This window comes from Diceros bicornis, chromosome 2, assembly GCF_020826845.1.
Source record: "Diceros bicornis minor isolate mBicDic1 chromosome 2, mDicBic1.mat.cur, whole genome shotgun sequence".
NCBI classification, from domain to species: domain Eukaryota; kingdom Metazoa; phylum Chordata; class Mammalia; order Perissodactyla; family Rhinocerotidae; genus Diceros; species Diceros bicornis.
In genome coordinates this window covers 50996786-51015609 of record NC_080741.1, presented here as the reverse complement: position 1 = coordinate 51015609, position 18824 = coordinate 50996786, and the positions used below count along the sequence as shown (strand labels likewise).

Genomic DNA, 18824 nt, shown 5'->3' with positions numbered 1-18824 from the left:
AGCAGACCTAGGTTGCCTCCTCTGCCCCCTCCTCACACACATCACAGCCTGGAGAGAGCTCTGAGCAATCACCTAGTCAGAACTTACATCCTCATTTCAGAGGCTGAGAGGCTGAAGCCCAACTAGGCTAACAGAGCAGGTTAGAGGTGCCCTGAGAGCCAAAGCCCATGCTTCCTCCATATTAGGGGGGCACTGGAGCAGAGCCAGAAAGGAAGGCCAGCATTGTGTGTTTTGTTATCCCCATGCTACAGCTTCCATATACTGAGGCAGTGGTGGAGGGACCAGAGACAGGGTTGGGCCTCCACATAAGGTGCCTCTCCTCTGATTCTAATGTCCAGGCCCCATTTATAACCCTACAGCCCTGGGTGGGCAGAGTGCAAAGCAGCTTCTTCTGACACCATCCAGTCACTGACAGCCCAGGGCAGGCACAAGGAAGGATGCCTCCTGCCCAAAGAGGGGTATGCCACTCCTGGGGTCCCTCTACATCTCCCCTCTGGTCCTCCACACATTCCTGGTCTCTGTTCTCCAGACAGTGGGTCTCCCAGGCTCTGCCCGGAACCAGCGTCTGAGGGCGTTGCTGTAAACTGGCGCCAAGGGAAGAAATGAGCCAGGTGGTCTCCCCCCGCCACCGCCTCACCTCGGCCCAGCCGGTCGTCGGGGACTGGATGGGACGGCTCAGGCCTACTTATCTCTCTCCAGGCCACTGCACGCACACCCCCCCACTACTGAGAAAAAGGCGCCCTAGAGAAGGTGTATGACCCAGGCTTCCGAGGTGGGCGGAGAGGCTGGTCTAGGCCAGGCCTTCAACAGGCCCCGCCCACAGAACCGCCCCCACACCCCGGGCCCCTCCCGCCCCGCGCGGCGCCCTCGGTCAGAGGCAGACTGCTCCAAACGCCGGCTCGAAGAGGCATCTGGGGCGGCAGGTGAGGCGCCCTCTCTGTTCCCTGCCGGTGTGTGTGTCCGCCCGCGCCAGGTGCTCAGACTCGAGGGCAGGAGAGGACAGTGGGCATCGCAGGAGCCCCGGGCGGGGGTCGGCTGCCGAGAGCTCTCAGGACCGGCGCTGGACACTGGTCCCAGCCCAGAGCTCGAGTCCGCTCCCAGCCAGGCCAGAGCCTAGAGGAATCCCGGCGGGGCACCAGCTGGGCCTCGATGGAGCTCCTCCCGCCGCCATCTCGGCCCTCCCTGTTGCTGCTGCTGCTTCTGCTGCAGACCAGGCCGTTGGCGGGTGGGTCCTGGCAGTGCCCACGGACCCCCTACTCCGCCTCCCGCGACTTTGACGTGAAGTACGTGGTACCCAGCTTCTCGACTGGCGGTCCGGTACAGGCTTTGACGACCTACGAGAGCGGTGGGGATGAGAGTGCCGTGTTCGTGGCCACACGCAATCGCCTGCACGTGCTTGGGCCTGGCCTGCAGCCAGTCGAGAGCCTGGTCACGGGCCCTGCTGGGGACCCTGGCTGCCAGACGTGTGCGGCCTGTGGTCCAGGCCTCCACAGCCCGCCGGGAGACACAGATGCGCAGGTGCTGGTGCTGGAGCCTGCGCTGCCCGCACTGGTCAGCTGTGGCTCCAGCCTGCATGGCCGCTGCTTCCTGCATGAGCTAGAGCCCCGCGGGACAGTCCTGCACCTGGCGCCACCAGCCTGCCTCTTCTCCCCACGCCACAACCGGCCCGAGGACTGCCCCGACTGTGTGGCCAGCCCTCTGGGCACCCTTGTGACCGTGGTTGAGCAGGGCCATGCCTCCTACTTCTATGTGGCATCCTCATTGGACGCGGCGGTGGCCGCCAGCTTCAGCCCACGCTCGGTGTCCATCCGGCGCCTCAAGGCCGACGCCTCAGGATTCGCCCCAGGCTTTGCAGCGCTGTCAGTGCTGCCTGCGCACCTCACTTCCTACCGTATAGAATACGTGTACAGTTTCCACGCGGGAGCCTTCGTCTATTTCCTGACTGTGCAGCCGGCCAACGTGGAAGCTGCTCCTGGTGCCTTACACACGCGCCTGGCGCGGCTCAGCGCTACTGAGACCGAGCTGGGCGACTACCGGGAGCTGGTCCTGGACTGCCGTTTTGCGCCTAAACGCCGGCGCCGCGGCGCCCCTGAGGGCGGACAGCCCTACCCAGTGCTGCGCACAGCCCACACCTCTCCAGTGGGCGGCCAACTGGCCACTGAGCTGAGCATCGCTGAGGGCCAGGAAGTGTTATTCGCGGTCTTCGCTGCTAGTAGAGACAGCGGCCCCGGTGTGAGTCCCAACTCTGTCGTCTGTGCCTTCCCCATCGACCTGCTGGACACTCTCATCGAGCAAGGTGTGGAGCGCTGTTGTGAGCCTTCGGTCCACCCCGGCATCCGGCGAGGCCTCGACTTCTTCCAGTCGCCCAGTTTTTGCCCCAACCCGGTGAGCAGAAAGAAGGGGCCCTCACCTGTGAGCAGTGTGCACAGGGCTGAATCCAGGCTGCTTCCCTTCTACCCCTGAGAGGGTCTGGGAGCAGGAGGGCAGGTGGGGAGGTTTTCTTTTCCACCCAATTCCTTAGTGCTGGGGGTGGTGTGAGGCAATCAGCCAAACAAAGGCCACACTGTAGGCTCATCTCCTGGCCAGGCTAGCCCCTGTTGCTGTCACATTTTGCTCTTTCACCCTCTTACCTAGCATGGCCTCTGATTTTTTAGGTAGTTTCCTTGATTATGTGAGAACTGGATTACATCATAGCTGTCTCTCTGCCACACTGCCACACTCTGGACAGAATGATGGGTGTCCCTTCTTACCTCCCCACCACACATACCCTCAAGGACACACACAGAAAAACAGCCCCCCTCCACACACATGGGCAGATGCTCAACGATCACATAGATTCACAGCTGTTCACCAACAGTTTCACTTTCCCTGTGGGAGCATTTGTTTTGCTCTGCTTTCCAAAGAGGGTGGGGCAGGAGTTGTCAGAGAATGTTCCCCCATCCCTGTTTCAGGGAGTGTCCTGGGCCTTGGAAGTGTGGGAGGCTTGTCGGGGAGACTGCATGGCTTGGGCTTCACTGACCCACTCATCCCCGGTAGTTCTCCGTGGTGATTAGAGGAGGACCTAGGACGTGGTAGGAAGGCAACTTGGCTCTAGTAGATTCCGGGAGGCCCATCCCAGTCTTGTGCAAGCAACTATAAACATCTAGGGATGAGTAAAGTCCTAGGAGGGGCTGGTTGGAATTGGCTCACCACACAGGAGTCCCAGACTTCCTTCTGTAGTTGGGGCCCTGCCCCAGTCCTCTTCTCATCCCAGGCAGGAGGTCTTCCAGCCCATGCTGAATTAGGGGCTCCTTCCAGCAGACCCTACCCAGGTTCTCTCCAGCCATGGTGGCAGGGAGCTGGAGCGGAGACAAACAGGACATTCTTTAAAAGGCTTCCATAAGGACAAAACCAAAACCTATTCCTTGAAGCCATTGAAACAGTCCCACCCTAGATTACAAGATATTTAACCGAGAAAGTGGAGTGAACGTCCTTGAGCAAGTGGCCATTCAGAGAGCTAACCCACAGTCACTGCTATCAGATCTCTGGCTGCCCTGTGGCCCTGGGCCTGCTGTGACATTCTCCACTGACTCCTTTCCAGTTCCTATTGATGCCCCAGAGGTGGGGGGAGAACTTACACACAATGAAGGATAAGGAATCTTCAGCCTCCCTCCCTCAGCTGAGTCCATCTGGGTTGAGGAGGCCCTAGGGTGGGGATCCCCTATCTGGGCCTGGGCAGCCCTGCCTGCCCTCCTCTCCTTGCCTCTGGGGAGTCGGAACCTCTCCCCAACTTGGCTAGTGGTCAGTGGGTGAGAAGACATCCAGCACGACTGGGCAGTGCCAGGCTCTAGGACAACTAATCTCAAGCCCTGCCCACAGGCTGGCCAGGCCCTTGGGAGGTGTATGAACCAGTCTGTACAGTGTTTGTCCAGTGACTGGGCATGCAGCCTCCAGGGCAACACCTGCTGAATGCTCACTGTGCCTGGCCTCAGGAAACCTGAGGGGCTCAGAACTGGTACCTGCCCTCCATGAGTTCAGGTAGGGTTCGAGTCTGGAGAAGTCACCGTCCTCTATGGGGCATTGGACACTTAAGTGTTTTCAGAAGCCAGGGGTCCCTAGACAAGCCTGGGGACTCACAGCTAAGGCCCTGGAGCCCAGGGACAAAGTGGACGTGACTAGGTTAGGGCCTCTTTTCCACCCCACAGCCCCACCTGTCCCTGAGTCATGCTGAAAACACCTGGCTGGCTTCCAGCTAGAGCCAGGCCCTTTACCCGCCTCCAGGGAGAACAGAGTCCCAGTCCCCACCCACCCAGGCTACAGACCCAGAGTGTGTGGAGTTTTTGGGCCCAGCTCTGCACCTGCTCTTGCCCCCAGGGCTCCTACTTAGTGCTGAGGTTTCAGAACTGGGTTAAGCATTCCTGGTCTGATGGGGACCTCCCATTAGCCTCAGGGCTGGCAAGGGAGGGTCCCTAGCAAACAGGGCTACTGAGCCCTGCCTGCGCTTTGCACCCAGCTTCAATAACTTGCATTCATACCCTGGCTTCCTGGTTTCCCAGAAGCTTCCACAGCCCTGCCTTGGGGCACTGAGTGCAGCCCCAAAACACCCTCTTGCTAAGAGCAAGGGAGAGGTTAGTGTCTTCCAGTCCCTTGGGCCTAGCTTGGCAACCAGGCCTTTAGGCCTTGGTTTATCCCTTTTGTACCCTGAAGGAGGGTGCAGCTGGAGGTACAGGAAGACCTTTGGAGATTCAGGGAGAAGGACCATGTTACCAACCCCTTGCTGGCCAATTAACCTCAGAGTTCAGCCCCCTTTTGCAGGTGGGGAAACTGAAGCCCAAAGAGGACACAGGGTTTGCTGAAGTGCAGAGCAGAAACAGTAGGGGGCGGGAGAGAACTCTGATTAAGACCTCAGACTTCCAACCTGGCTCCTCTCCTTAGGGGACTATAAGGCCTTAGACAAGAGAGCAAACCTCTCTGAGCCTGTTTCCTTATCTGTAAAATGGGGATGGTGAGAGCACCCCACTCTACAGGGTGGTTGGGAGGACACAATGGGGTTGGGTCTGTAAGACTCTAACTCATTATCAGAATGGACATGACAAGGTAGGGCAAGGTGTAAGGGGAGCCGGCCTTCCAGCATCGGCCTTCTTACCTGGCCTTGCTACCTCTGAGAGCCTCGGGGTTGGGGAGGGAGTGCTCTCCAGCCAGGCCAGGTGAGGGGTGGGAGTTTAGGCTGCTGTGGTCACTGACAGAGGCCCCAATGGGTCACTGCATGGGGATGAGACCTGACTCCTTCCCTGACCCTCCCCAGCCTGGCCTAGTGGCCCCCAGCCCCAATGCCAGCTGCCGCCACTTCCCTTTGCTGGTCAGCAGCAGCCTCCCACGTGTGGACCTATTCAACGGGCTGTTAGGACCAGTGCAGGTCACCGCACTGCACGTGACACGCCTCGACAATGTCACAGTGGCCCACATGGGCACAGCTGATGGGCGCATCCTGCAGGTAGGTCTCTCATCTGCACAGCCAATTATCCCCAGGACCCCATTCCCATTTTGCTCATAGCTGACCTGTCCCAGGTGGAGCTGGCCAGGTCTTTCAACTACTTGCTGTATGTGTCTAACTTCTCACTGGGCAGCAATGGGCAGCCCATACAACGGGATGTCAGTCGCCTTGGGGACCACCTGCTCTTTGCCTCTGGGGACCAGGTAAGGTGGGCAGGGGCAGGGCCTGGGGCCAGGGCTGTGGGAGCACAGCCTCCCTACCCAATTCAGGGAGGCACTGACACAGGTCTTACCACCCTGATCTACAGTGGGACCAGGGGGTCTATGGGGCTTAATCCCTCCCTCCATTCACCCTTGAGCCACCTGTCTGCCACTCCAAGGTCTTCCAGGTACCTATCCGAGGCCCTGGTTGCCGCCACTTCCTTACCTGTTGGCGTTGCCTGCGGGCACAGCGTTTCATGGGCTGTGGATGGTGTGGGGGAATGTGTGGCCGGCAGAAGGAGTGTCCTGGCTCCTGGCAACAGGACCATTGCCCACCCGAGCTTACTAAGGTATGGCTTGCCTGGCAGGGCACAGGTAAGTGTGGGACACTGGGATGGGGGTCAACAGGTCTTGACCATGATCTTCCTCAGGCCTGGGATGTCCTCAATATCTCCAAGGAGGAGATTCTTGGCAGAGGGGATGGCATATGCAAAGATTTGGAGGCAGAAAGGTGCTTGAGTGAGGACTAACAAGTGATCTAGAATGACTGGAGTGTGGGGCGGGCAATGGGGGCAGCAGAAAACCCTGGAGAAGCAGTCAGGGCTGAGAGCCCTGGCCCACAGAGGAACTCAGGCTATCTGCTCCCCTCTCAGTTCTATCCAAACAGTGGACCCCTAAGGGGCAGCACAAGGCTGACCCTGTGTGGCTCCAGCTTCTACCTGCACCCTGCCGGTCTGGTGCCTGAGGGCACTCATCAGATCACCGTGGGCCAAAGTCCCTGCCGACTGCTGCCCAAGGACAGCTCAAACCTCAGGTACCACCTGGTCCTTGCCCTTCCTATCCCTGACAGAAGCAACCAAGCAGCCCCTTCCCTAGGAGACCCTGTCCTCTGCTTATTGGGGGCAGGGAGGTATAGTAGCAGTGGCTCTGGCTGCTTTGTATCTGGGGAGATATCTCTGTTCCTTCTTAAGCCTGCATATGGCCTACCTGTCTGTTAAGTCATGGACTGGGCAGGGTTAGTCCCTGCCCTGCCAGAGCCTTTCTACCCTGGAGGAAGGCATGGGCAGAGAGATGCCACCCTTAGGCTCAGAGGAGACCTGTGTTTTGTGGCTGGCATGCAACTAGGCCTGTGTGACCCCCCAGCTGACCTTGGGTTCCCCTGTTGCCCCAGCCCAGTGTCCCGGAATGACTTTGTAGAGGAGCTTGAGTGTGAGCTGGAGCCCTTGGGCACACAGGCAGCTGGGCCTGCCAACATCAGCCTCACCGTGACCAACATGCCACGGGGCAAGCACTTCTGGGTGGACGGCACATCCACGCTGCAAGGCTTCTCTTTCTTGGTGAGGCCACCTTGCCTTGTCTATGCCCTTGGCCAGCTGGGCAGTATGGGCAAGGAAGGGCTTGAAGTGGAGGGCCTCCTACTCCAGGTAAGCCACTTCCATACCCTCTTAGGAGCCGGTGCTGACAGCAGTACAGCCCCTCTTTGGCCCACGGGCAGGGGGCACCTGCCTCACCCTTAAAGGCCGGGACCTGTCTGTAGGCACCAGCTGGGTTGTGCTGGTCAATGGGACTGAGTGCCCGCTGAAACAGTAAGTGCCAGCAGGCAAGGAAATGGGAAGCCACAGAGCTCTCACTAGATGGGACTTAGATCGCTGTCAGGGCGGAGGGAGGAGGGCTCACACAAATGTTCAGTGTAGGGAGCAGGTCCAGGAAGAAAGGTACATTGCCCCCTCCAGCTCAGAGGTGGTTTAGGGATGGAAAGAGAGCCCATCACAGAGTCCAGTGGCTCCAGCCAAGGCTGTGGGGAACATGTACCCTCGCTTCCTTCTTGGAGGCCTTATTGGGACCACCCTATTTCTAGACAGACCCACAGAGTATGGGAAGGTGGGAGAGATAACCAACAGAAGAACTGGGAGGGATTGACAGACTGTTGGAGGAGATGGGCCTGGCCATCACATGGAGGGTGCCCCTGAGTCCCATTCTCCTGTTCTGCAGGGTCAGCAAGGGGCAGCTTTTATGTACCACGCCCCCCGGGGCTGCTACGGCCAGCGTTCCCATTCAACTGCAGGTGGGAGGTGCCAAGGTGCCTGGCTCCTGGACCTTCCACTACCAGGAAGACCCCATAATTCTGGGCATCAGCCCCAACTGTGGCTACACGTAAGTGCCACTTCCTTGCCCGCTCTAGTCTCCTAGGAATGAGGGAGCCAGCCTTGGAGAGCACCCCAAGCCCACTACCCTGCTCTCCTCCACAGTGGCTCCCATGTCACCATCCGTGGCCAGCATCTGACTTCAGTGTGGCACCTAGTGCTATCGTTCCATGATGGGCTTAGGGCAGTGGAAAACAGGGTGAGTGGGCACTGGCAGCTTCCCCGTGGGCACTGGCCAGGAGGGAGGAAGGCCAGACCAGTCCCCTGAGTTCCAGCCCCATCCCATGCTCGGCTGAGGAGACTGAGGTGGCCATAGGTGGGATGCCTGGCTAACCACTCTCACATGGACCCCAGCAGTGTGAGGAGCAGCTCCCGGAGCAGCATTGGTGCCGCCTGCCTGAATACGTGGTCCGAGGCCCTCAGGGGTGGGTGATGGGGAACCTGAGTGCCTGGGGGGATGGAGCTGCTGGCTTCACATTGTCTGGCTTTCGCTTCCTGCCCCCACCCCATCCACCCAGCACCAACCTGGCCCCATTGAAGCCTGAGGAGCAAGCGATTAAGTTCGAAGTAAGTATGGGGGATGGAGGGCAGGGAAAGTGGAGGGTTAGGGGTGAAGCCTGCCCAAAGTAGGTGGGGGCACTGGCCAGTCTCCGCGACTGTTTCTGCAGTATATTGGGCTGGGCTCTGTGGCTGATTGTGTGGATGTGAATGTGACCGTGGGTGGTGAGAGCTGCCAGCACGAGTTCCGGGGGGATGTGGTCGTCTGCCCCCTGCCCACCTCCCTACAACTTGGCAAGGACGGCGCCTCACTGCAGGTAGGCAGCTCAGCTGGCCCTCCACAAAAGACATGGGCTGGGGCCTGCAGGCTGGGCCTGAGCTGCCACCTGCTCCCAGGTCTGCGTGGATGGTGAATGTCACATCCTGGGCAGGGTGGTGCGGCCAGGCCCGGAGAGGGTCCCACAGAGGACGCTCCTGGGTGTCCTGCTGGCCCTGTTCCTGCTTGTGGCTGTACTGGCCACTGCATTGGTCTTCAACTACCAGCGGAAGAAGCAGCTAGGTGAGCTCTGCACTCCCATCCTGACCCACCCCAACCCGCAAACAATGGCATCTCTAAGTTCATATATCCTCTCTCTGCCTGGGCCTTGAGGGTCTGCCCACACCTCTGGGGTAGGGGTTGGCCTCTAGGAGCTTGGAGAGGGTGGCCACCAGGGGCCATCTTTCCGCAGTCCTTTCTCCGAACCTGGATGACCTGGCATCCCCGAACTGGACCGCTGGAGCCATGCCTATGCTCCACTCAGGCTCTGACTACAGAGAAGGCCTTGGTGAGATGGTGGAGGAGCTAGAAGCTGGGGCCATACCCTCTACTCCACAAGCCCCTCACTCCCTCTCCTTCACAGCATCCCGTGCCATTGATGGTCTGGATTCCACCACTCGGGTCCACAGAGGGTCCTTCTCAGACAGCGGGGATGAGTCCTGTGTCCCACTGCTGCGGACAGAGTCCATCCAGCTTGGGGACCTGGACTCTTCGCTCCTGGCCGAGGTCAAGGATGTGCTGATTCCCCATGAGCGTGTGGTTACCCACAGTGACCAAGTCATTGGCAAAGGTGTGGGGGCCAGGCCAGGTGGGGCTGAGGCAGAGATGGAGTCCTGAGATGATATGGCCTGAAGGGACAGTTGGGCAGGACTCTGCTCTGGCTTTCTCACCAACCTGTGTGACCTTGGGCATACCACACAACCTCTCTGAGCCTCCATTTGCTCATCTGTGAAATAGGAATTCTGTCTTCAATGGGTTCTGATGCAGATTAAGTGGGTGTGGGAGGGCTGCAGGCTCTACCATCATGCAGCTGCTGCTTGTTTTTAATGTCAGGTTGGCCAGTTGGTGCTCTGAAGTCTGGTTGCCAATGAGAGGGTATGGTGCGAACCCTGGGCACTAGGCCCTTCTCACCGTCTCCCCCTCACCAGGCCATTTTGGAGTCGTCTACCATGGAGAATACACAAACAAGGCCCAGAATCAAATCCACTGTGCCATCAAGTCGCTGAGTCGTAAGTAGGGCAGAGGCTGGGAGGGTCCTTGTCCCTGCCGTGCTACCGCCTTGTTGAGTGACCCTGAGTGGGAGACCTTTCTTTTCCATTTCCCCATCTGACCCTTGTAAGGGGGTGCCCTGCCCTGGGCCTGATTCAAGCCACTCTGCAGGCATCACAGAGGTACAGGAGGTGGAGGCCTTCCTGCGCGAGGGGCTGCTCATGCGTGGTCTGCACCACCCAAACGTGCTGGCTCTCATCGGTATCGTGCTGCCACCTGAAGGGCTGCCCCGTGTGCTGCTACCCTATATGCGCCACGGAGACTTGCTCCGATTCATCCGCTCACCCCAGCGGGTCAGTGCTCAGCTCACCCTGGGTTGGGGCTTGGGCAGCAGCTGGGGATGGAGCTGCTCTGTCCTTGCTTACCGACCCACTGTGTGCCCCCAGAACCCCACAGTGAAGGACCTTATCAGCTTTGGCCTTCAGGTAGCCCGTGGCATGGAGTACCTGGCAGAGCAGAAGTTTGTGCATAGGGACCTGGCTGCTCGGAACTGCATGTGAGGGTCCAGAGCTGTTGGGGTGAAGCAAGGGGCTAGGGCACCAAGGTATGCAGCTGCCTAAAGGGGGAGGGCCCACGCTCCAGCCTTTGCTGTGCAGCCTTGGGCATGTCCTTCGCTCTCTTGGCATCAGTTTTCCTGTCTGCCCAGTACAGGCTTGGATTGGACACTATGGCTCTGAAATCCTGTGAGGGCCAGAAACAGGTAGGTTCAGCGCCTCGTGGGGGCCAGTCCTGAGTATGGTTCTCTCCTCCCAGGCTGGATGAGTCATTCACAGTCAAGGTGGCTGACTTTGGTCTGGCTCGCTACGTCCTGGACAAGGAGTACTACAGTGTTCGACAGCACTGCCGTGCTCGCCTACCTGTCAAATGGATGGCACTGGAGAGCCTTCAGACCTACAAATTCACTACCAAGTCTGATGTGGTGAGGCCTCACCAGCCCCAGAGTCCACATGGCCTAAGTGTCCTAGGAGAATACTTGGCTTTGTCCATTCAGCTCTAGATGATGATCTGAGCCCAGGGAATCCCCAAGCTGGGCAGCCCCCACAGCCCATTGCCCATCTCTTGGGCAGGTGTCAGATGGAATCTGACATCTGCCAGGACAAGAGGAAGATGTGAGTTTATTGGCTCCTCACAGACAATCCGGGCCCTGCCCAGACCCACTCTTAGCAGGCTTAGCTGGTGGGAGGAGACAGAGAGAAGATGCTTGTGAGGTATTGAGGAATGGGCTCTGATTGGGGGGTGGAGCCCCCCATTTCCAGCTAGAGAGCTCCAGAAGGTAGAGGACCTGGGGGTCCCATCTGCCCCAAATTTTGAGGTAGAATTGAGTCCCCCTTCCCTTCCCCTCCCACAGTGGTCATTTGGTGTGCTGCTGTGGGAGCTGCTGACACGGGGTGCCCCACCATACCCCCACATCGACCCTTTTGACCTCACTCACTTCCTGGCCCAGGGTCGGCGCCTGCCTCAGCCTGAGTATTGCCCCAATTCTCTGTGAGTATATGGAGGGGGTAATGGGGAGGGAGCTGGGCTCCAGAGACAAAGAGGGGGCAGGAGACAGTTCTTGCCTGGCTCTCTGACTGATCCTCTGGCTGACCTGGAAAGAGAAACTCTCTGGGCCTCAGTTTCCTCATCTGTGGACTGGTTCCACCCCCATTCAGGGCTGGGTGGTGGGAGGATATCACAGTTGCCATGGTAACAGTATTCCCAACTCAGAGTCTGGGTTGAGGCCAGTGATTTGATTTCCCAGCACTCCTCTCCCGCAACCCCCGCTAAGGGAGTCTGTTCTCTATCTTTTCTACTCACTTAATCTCAGGGAAGGGTTTCATTAGCTCCCACACTAGCCTCCTCCACATCTCCCGATGAGATTTTTTTTCACTGGATATAGTTTCAGATTCCCCATTCCCAGAGGCATGGCGGCAGCCGTGTTGTCATCAGTGCCTGTCAGGTGGGTTTGGTTTCGAGGTTCAGCTTCATGAGCAGCACACATGCCTCCGCTGTGCCCAGGTCTTTGTGGTTAGGACAGGAAGAACCAGGTTACAGGTAAAAGTAGTTGATGATTCTTTCTCAGGCTGGGCTCAGAAGGGTATGAGTAACCCTTCCTCACAGCCCTGCCTGCCCTGAGTTTGATCTTTATTATTCACTTCACCAATGCATCTGCTTTGAAGTAAGGGAAATTCACTGCCTATCTGCCTCCACATCAGACTCTCTGAGACAGACTCTGATATGGAGATTTATGTGCAGGGGGTTTACTGGTAGGTTGGGGGCAAGAAAAGCAGGACTGGGCAGGGGGAGAAGTTGGGCTGCCATGCAGATGCAACAGAGGCCGCAGCCCATCCCACAGGGACTGCTTGATCTGGGATAGCGCTTCAGAGTTTCCTGAAATTGAGATCAAGGTGCCAGGTCTTTGAACCAGACATTAATCAGCTACTAGTCACAACTGTCCCTGAGGAGGGAGTATGAGCTTGGAGGAGGCAGTTCTTTTCTGCCTAGGGCGATTCCTAGAGAGGGCCTCAGCCAAGAGCTGTCAGCAGCCACTGGGAGAATGAAGGGGGAGGATCCAGGTGGCACACCACAGCATCCGCTATTCTAAGACAAGTCCCTTCTCCTCTCTGGGCCTCAGTTTCCTCATCTGTAAAGTTAAGATGATAACAGTACTGCCCTCAGAGAGTCTGAGAATCATATGAGATTATTATCATATACTCTAAGTATGCAGGGTACTTAGAGTATCATTTAAGGCAAGGGTGACATTCCCAAGATAAAGGGGCATGTATTAGGACCCACCAGGCAAACCCAGAGAAACTCTGCTTGGGAACCATGGTGCCGCTGGTGCTGCCCCACGTGTCCTTGTCTCAGGCCTTTTAATCCCCATTTCACTGGACCTGGGTTTCCTTCCTGAAGACATGTGATGATAGCTTGTGAGCTGCGCCCTAAGCTAAGCACTTTATAGGTATCCTCTCACCTTATGCCCCAATACCTCTGTGATCAGAGGAGGATCCAGAGGCACAGAGAGGTTAAGGAACTTGCCGAAGATCACACTGCCCAGGTCACAGGGCATAGGAGCCCAAGCTCTTAACCCCTGAGGTAATTCAACCTCTGCCAGGGTGGAAGGGCAATCACAATGATGAGAAGAGCTGCCCCTGATTGGGCAATGCTAGACACTAGGCCCTGTCACCTGTCCTCACCCCTATGTGTCCTGCCAGGCGGTTAACAGCAGGTGGGCAGCCCAGAATCTCTGGGTGGGGGTACATCCTGCCCCTGACATTTTTCTCCTCTTGCAGGTACACAGTGATGCAGCACTGCTGGGCAGCGGACCCTGAGGCACGACCCACCTTCGGGATGCTAGCAGGGGAAGTGGAACGCGTGGTGGCTGCGCTGCGTGGGGACCACTATGTACAGCTTCCCGTGGCCTATGTGAACCTGGGCCCTGGTGCCTTGAATGAGGCGAACATGCCCCTGGAGCAGTCACCAACCCCACCTGTGCACAGGAGCATGGGGCAGCCCCGGCCCCTCTCAGAGCCGCCAAGACCCAAGTGACCTCAGCCCTAGGCAGGCCCTGGGGGCCGGACCTGCATAGCAGCCCGGAAGTTAACCCCGAGCTGCTTCTGGGCCATGCCAGGCCAGGAGGCAGCTCAAGCTGGCCTCTGCCCTGTCCCTGCCCCTTAACCTTCAGGGGCGATAAGAGGGGAGCAGGGCACACTGGCCTCTCACTCCACAGAGGGAGCCAGTGAGGGCAGTCCTTGATGCAATGAGTATTTATGGAGCGCCTGCTGTGTGCCTGGCTGCTGTGCACAGGGGACTCAACGGTGACCACACTGGCCCTTGAACCAGTAAATGAACAAATGAATATTCAAGTACAAATTGTGGTAAATGCTGTGAAAGAAAAGGACAGGCTGCTTTGAGGGAATGGAGGACAGCTTTAGATAGAGAGGTGAGGAAAGCCACAGCAAGAGGTGATATTTTTGCTAGGACCTTGTCAGGTGGGAAGTGTGCCAGAAGCATTTGGGGGAAGAGAGTTTCTGGCAGAGTGAGTAGCACGCACAAAGACCATGAGGCTGGAAAGGGGTTGGATCAGCAAGAAGGCTCCAGAGAACAGGAAGGGTAGGCAAGGTCCAGATCCAGGTCACGGGGCCCCAGGGGCTTTTAGATGGAACCAAGAGGGGTGGGTTGAGTACCCAGGAATGCAGCAGCCAGGATGGCTTCTCCCACTGCCCAGTTTGCATGTCCCCTTCCCTGGGCCTGATTCCCTCTCCAGGGCTCCCTGCTCTGCTTGCAACCTCCCCCCCAACCCCCCTCTACCCCCTCACCCCCGCCCCATACATACACTGCAGAGGCATGGAGGCTTACTGCCCTCCCCGCCCAACCCTGCCAGCATTGCCCTTGCAGCCTTGAGAGAGATGAGCCAGCAGTAAGGCCTCAGCTCCACACTTTCCAGGCACCAGCTTTGAGGTGCTGATTGCCCAGGCTATTTATACTCGTGAAGGCTACTGTACAATAGCCACTAGAGGGGCAGGCTCCGCTAGAGAAGAACAGCTTCCTCCTTGTACTACACCTCCCTCATTCCCTCGATGCCAAGGGGGTAGCTGGGCCCTGCTGTTGTGGATGGCTGGGGTGCCAGGGTGGCTGGGCCCAGGACATACATCAGGGTGGATCCTTTCTCTTGCTCAGGACCCCCATGGCCTCTATCTTGCCAGTTGAGAGACCCTAGCTCACCCTAAGGGGAGTAGGCTCCCTCCCCTGTGGGTCCCCAGCATTTTGCCCTGTCACACATGGAACCCTGAGTTTGGGCAAGAGCTCCCTGGTCAGCAGAGTGGAGGTCTCCTTGGGACTGGAGCTGCTCAGCTGTTCTCTACCCATACTGCTGCCCACTCTGTCACCTAAGGCCGGGGGGGGAGGCCCAGCCACGAGGACCCTAAGGACCCTGAAGACAAGTGGGTAAAGCTTAGAAGGGGACTCTTCTGCTTAAGTGCAGGGATCTAAAGATCAGGGGCCTATGAGCTGGAGAGGGGTAGAGATGGACTTTGCCTGTTTACCACTGCACCTCTAATGCCCATCAGTGCAGTCACAGACAACGTTGTAGCCTTGCATGCTTGGCTAGAGAACTCTTGTCTCTGTGTGTGGAGGAAAGAGTTGTGTTACCCCTGAGGCTGGGAGAGAGGTAAGTGCAATGTCCTGGAGTACCCCCACAGCTGTGGCCCCCGTACCAGTTGGAAAGGACTGTCCCTATCCCTCCCAGTTGCAGTCCTCATTCCCTAACCTCATCCTGGGGATCTAAGGGTCACCCAGAGCTCCAAGCCCTGGGTGGAGAGTGAGGAGAAGGCCCAGGGGCATCTCTGAAGCTGGACTGAGGCTCCTTCCCCAATGAGCCTCTGTAGCTCATGGACCACTGGCTCATCTGTTCACAGGAGAGGGGCTCAGAGAGGAAGGGGGTCTTTGGATGGGAGGGAAGCTTAGTGAGGAGAGGGGTCCCAGAGAAGGGAGATGGAAGAGAGCTCAAGGGGTATCAGGTTTCCTGTGCACCCAGAATGTGAGACTTTGGGCCTGTTTCTGGGCCAAGGGTCCCCAGGGCCAGGATTCCTCAAAAAGGGGCCCCAGTTAAGCAGATGCTTGGGCTCCTGGATCATGGCACAGCTGCACCCCCTCCACCCAATGCTGCAGCTCCCAAGCTCTGAGCTCTGTTCTCAGAGCCGCCTCATAATTCCAAGTCCATCTGGAGTGTCAGGAGCTGGAACTACATCAGGGTTTCAAATTCCTGACTGGGCCACCAGGGAAGAGAGGAAAGGTGGGTTCTAGGCCCCCACATGGGCTGGGGGGATCAGGAGGCTTCTGAGCGGCTTCCAGGGGTAGTGAAGCCTGGGCTGCCTTTCCCTTGGGGGAGGCTTCAGTAGTGTCTTAGGTATGGTGGGTGGCCAGAGCAAGGGAAGGTTGCTGTGGCCATGGTGGGCCTAGGCCTGCCACTTGGGTAGGATGGAGTGGGCAGAGGTTTCTCCTAGGGATGTGGGAGTCTAGCCTTCCCACCGTGAGCTGTGGGGAGCAAGTACAAGCTCCTCTGCCTCATCTTCCTATGTTGCAGCCCAGTGGGGATAGGGGCAAGCAGGTGCCAGTAAAGGCTGGAGGGAGGCCATAATGGGAGCTGGGGCTGAGGAAGCAGCAGATGACTCACCCCCCTGACTGCCCATTGGTGTCACTGTTGTCTGGCATCTGGAGGGCATGCATGTGTTAGATCCATCTGCTTTGATGGGGAGCCATGAGTCTGGTCTGAGATTCCCCTTATGCCTTAGCCCCAGCCTTTCCGAGAATTTTCCAAGGGATCCAGAGGCTCTCTAGGATCACACCCGAGGGCTCCAGAAATAGCCCCATTTCAATCCCTGGGACAGTGGCTTCATCAGTCACTCCCTCAGTGTAGCCCATGAGGTCCTGGATCTACCTCTGGTGCCACTTCATGAACTAATTCCCTTCACCTGTAGGAAAGAGCAGGACCCTCCAGTGCTGGGGTGGGGTGGGGGGACGTGGGTGCTGCTACAAGCGTCTGAGGCTCAGGGAGGCCTAGGCTGCATTTCTCAAATTATTGCCTCTGTTTGGGGAGAAGCAGTCCCAGGGATCAGTAGCTGAGCATTGAGCCTCCATGTGCCAGGCCCTGATAAAAAACACCTTTTACTCCATGCTGGGCTGGAGAACTCTCCTCCATGAAGACCCTAGGAGCTGGGCAGCTCTTCACCCAGAGCCTCTGCTCTGCCCATGTGAGAGTCCAACCAGCCCAAGGTGGGGCTACACTGGCCTGAAGGAGTGGGGATGATTCAGTGAAGCACCTCCAGCATTTCCTATCTGGCACAGTGGGGCCAGCTGAGCCTCAGACTCGCTCTCCACTCTTTTGGGGTTTGTTGTAGCTGGCGTTTTTAATGAGCATTAGATGCCAGGAGAGCCTTGGCAGCTGCCATGTTCATCTCTGGCTTTGGTGGCCCCCTGGGTGGGGTGGGTTCTTCAGGTCTCAGGGCGGTGACCTGGAGCATGGCCTTCACACTTGGTCCTCCCTTGGTGGGAGTCCTTGGGCCAAGCTAGGCAGCAGGTGCCCAGCGAGTGGCAGAGCCTGCCTGACCCAGTTCAGTCCAGAGGTGTGGCACCTGGATCCCAGCCACCTTGCATTGACAACCTCGAACACCCCCAGAGATGTCTGTTTCTCTTGAACTCCCATTCCCATTAGACCATCCCAGACAGGAACTCATACTTTACAAGGAAGGGTGGCTCTGCTCCTGGGCCTTCCCGCGGCCTCTGCTTCTTGCCCTCTATTCCTTCAAGGCCCTGAGCATCCTCTGTCCCTGGTCTCAGTATGTTCATGCCAGCCCTAGCAGGGACTGTGGAGCTGCCCTGGAAAAAGGGCAACAAGAGCAAGCCCTCCCCTTGCTTGGTAGATTGAGGAGTCCAGGACCAGCTTCTGCCCCTCCACAACTGCTCATTCTCCCTCAACTTCTGCTCCACCTATCTGGCAGCCCTCACCTTGGAAAGGAAGCAGAGGCACTAATGGCCCTGACAGTCTGCCCTTTGCTGCGCAGGTGGCAGGAGGGCTCATATTTGGCCCTCACCAGTCTCAGTGTTACTCCATGGGAGCTCAGGGGCCAGGCCCATGGTGGTTCCTATTTTGAGCTCAGGTGGTGGGAGCTGAGAGGAGCTGCTGAATCCCTGGGGCTCAGCCCGGGCAGGGGCAGAGGGAGCACAAGAGGCTCCCAATGCTGGGGGCATCCTGGCTTTCTCTCCTTTCTGCTCCCTTTCATGTTGGTTTAGCCACCTGCACACTTGTGGTCAGTCTTGGATTGGGTACTTGGGATCTGGGAATGCATCAGGGAAGGCAGGCGACTCAAAGAAGCTGGCGGCCGAGATCACAGGAGTCAATCAGCTTTGAAGCCAGCAGTCCTTCCCTCATGCCACAAGTCCCACCTGTGCAGCCTGGACCATGGAGACTTAGAGGACCCAAAGGAGTTAGTTCCACTCCTGGGCTCCATGGCAGTGACAGCTTCAGCCAGGCATCAGTCTTACTGACATGTTCCTCCAAGCTGGGGAGTCCCCTCGTCAAAGGGGGAAAGGAATTCTTTGGGCAGCCCCAGTTACCCTGCCCACATGGGCTCCTGCCCTGGTCTACCTGACCCAGCTGTCTGTTCTTAAAGTCACCCCACCCTCCTTGGGCCTGGGTTCCTCAGGGACCATGAGGGAGGGCAGCTCTCCTCACATTCCCTCTGCAGGAGTGGTTGGAGGTCTCTTCTTGGCAGTCACGAAGTCGTGTGTACTTCTGGGAGCACTTCCTTTGCCCCCACTTCTGCTGGCTCCTGGATGGGGGCTGCTCCCAGGGAGGGTGAGGAGCTTGCCCCGGCCCCTAAACCAGCTGTGGGCAGCAGTCAGGGTGGCTGTGCTATTGCCCTCCCTCCAGGCTGGTGCGGCTGGCCATCTTTCACGGAGAGTTACGTAAGCTTGAGTCAATTGGAGCTCAGAGCAGTTCATTGTGGGCTATTTTTAAGCTGTAACACATCACAGTAGAGGGGTCACTGCACCATGGCTTGCAGGGATGGTTGTTTAAACATCTGTTATTTAAATTTCCCTGTGCTTTAGAGCTCAAAAGCCACATCTTCTCACACTCTTGGGTTTTGCCTTCTGCAACCCAGATTAGGAGTGGATTATCACCCCTCACTCTGCCATAGGTTCCCCTAGCGCTGGGGTTCTCTGCATCCTGGCTGTCTTCCCTTGGGGTCAGGCAGGGGGGCCAGAGAGGAGGAGGTGCCAGCTCCTTCAAACATGGTGCTACCTCCATGGAATGGGTGCCAGGAGAGATTTCAGGGAAGCAGGAAATTAGGGCTCACGGGTCACTTGGATTGCTCCAGGGAGGAGGGTCAGGAGAGGAAAACACAGAGCCCTGGCTGTGGAGTTGGGAGACCAAGAATGCATCC

At 57.8% G+C, this 18824-nt stretch overlaps 1 protein-coding gene across 11 annotated transcripts; it reads left to right on the top strand.

Moving 5' to 3' along the window:
* The first annotated feature begins 895 nt into the window (after positions 1 to 895).
* On the top strand, positions 896 to 13745 carry MST1R (macrophage stimulating 1 receptor). Of its 11 annotated transcripts, none has more exons than XM_058558999.1 (20): positions 896 to 2385; positions 5285 to 5473; positions 5548 to 5676; positions 5853 to 6023; positions 6327 to 6487; positions 6845 to 7010; positions 7123 to 7259; positions 7666 to 7827; positions 7923 to 8016; positions 8175 to 8384; positions 8486 to 8632; positions 8712 to 8874; positions 9044 to 9139; positions 9215 to 9421; positions 9780 to 9860; positions 10012 to 10193; positions 10287 to 10396; positions 10654 to 10819; positions 11249 to 11385; positions 13173 to 13745. In XM_058558999.1, exons 1-20 carry the CDS (start codon positions 1150 to 1152, stop codon positions 13426 to 13428), a joined length of 4200 nt encoding a protein of 1399 aa, XP_058414982.1. In that variant the 5' UTR covers positions 896 to 1149; the 3' UTR covers positions 13429 to 13745. The 11 variants fall into 11 exon arrangements, with proteins under 11 accessions (XP_058414982.1, XP_058414972.1, XP_058415008.1 ...); XM_058558989.1 differs by having other exon boundaries at positions 8172 to 8384; XM_058559025.1 differs by lacking the exon at positions 8486 to 8632.
* The last annotated feature ends 5079 nt before the right edge of the window (positions 13746 to 18824 follow it).

Excerpts from the sequence above, each read along its gene's own strand:
- MST1R (XM_058558960.1), top strand. The coding sequence starts at position 1,150 with ATGGAGCTCCTCCCGCCGCCATCTCGGCCCTCCCTGTTGCTGCTGCTG. Across the intron at positions 7,260-7,665 it reads ACTGAGTGCCCGCTGAAACA|GGTCAGCAAGGGGCAGCTTT; the intron begins GTAAGTGCCAGC and ends CCTGTTCTGCAG. Across the intron at positions 7,828-7,922 it reads AGCCCCAACTGTGGCTACAC|TGGCTCCCATGTCACCATCC; the intron begins GTAAGTGCCACT and ends TCTCCTCCACAG.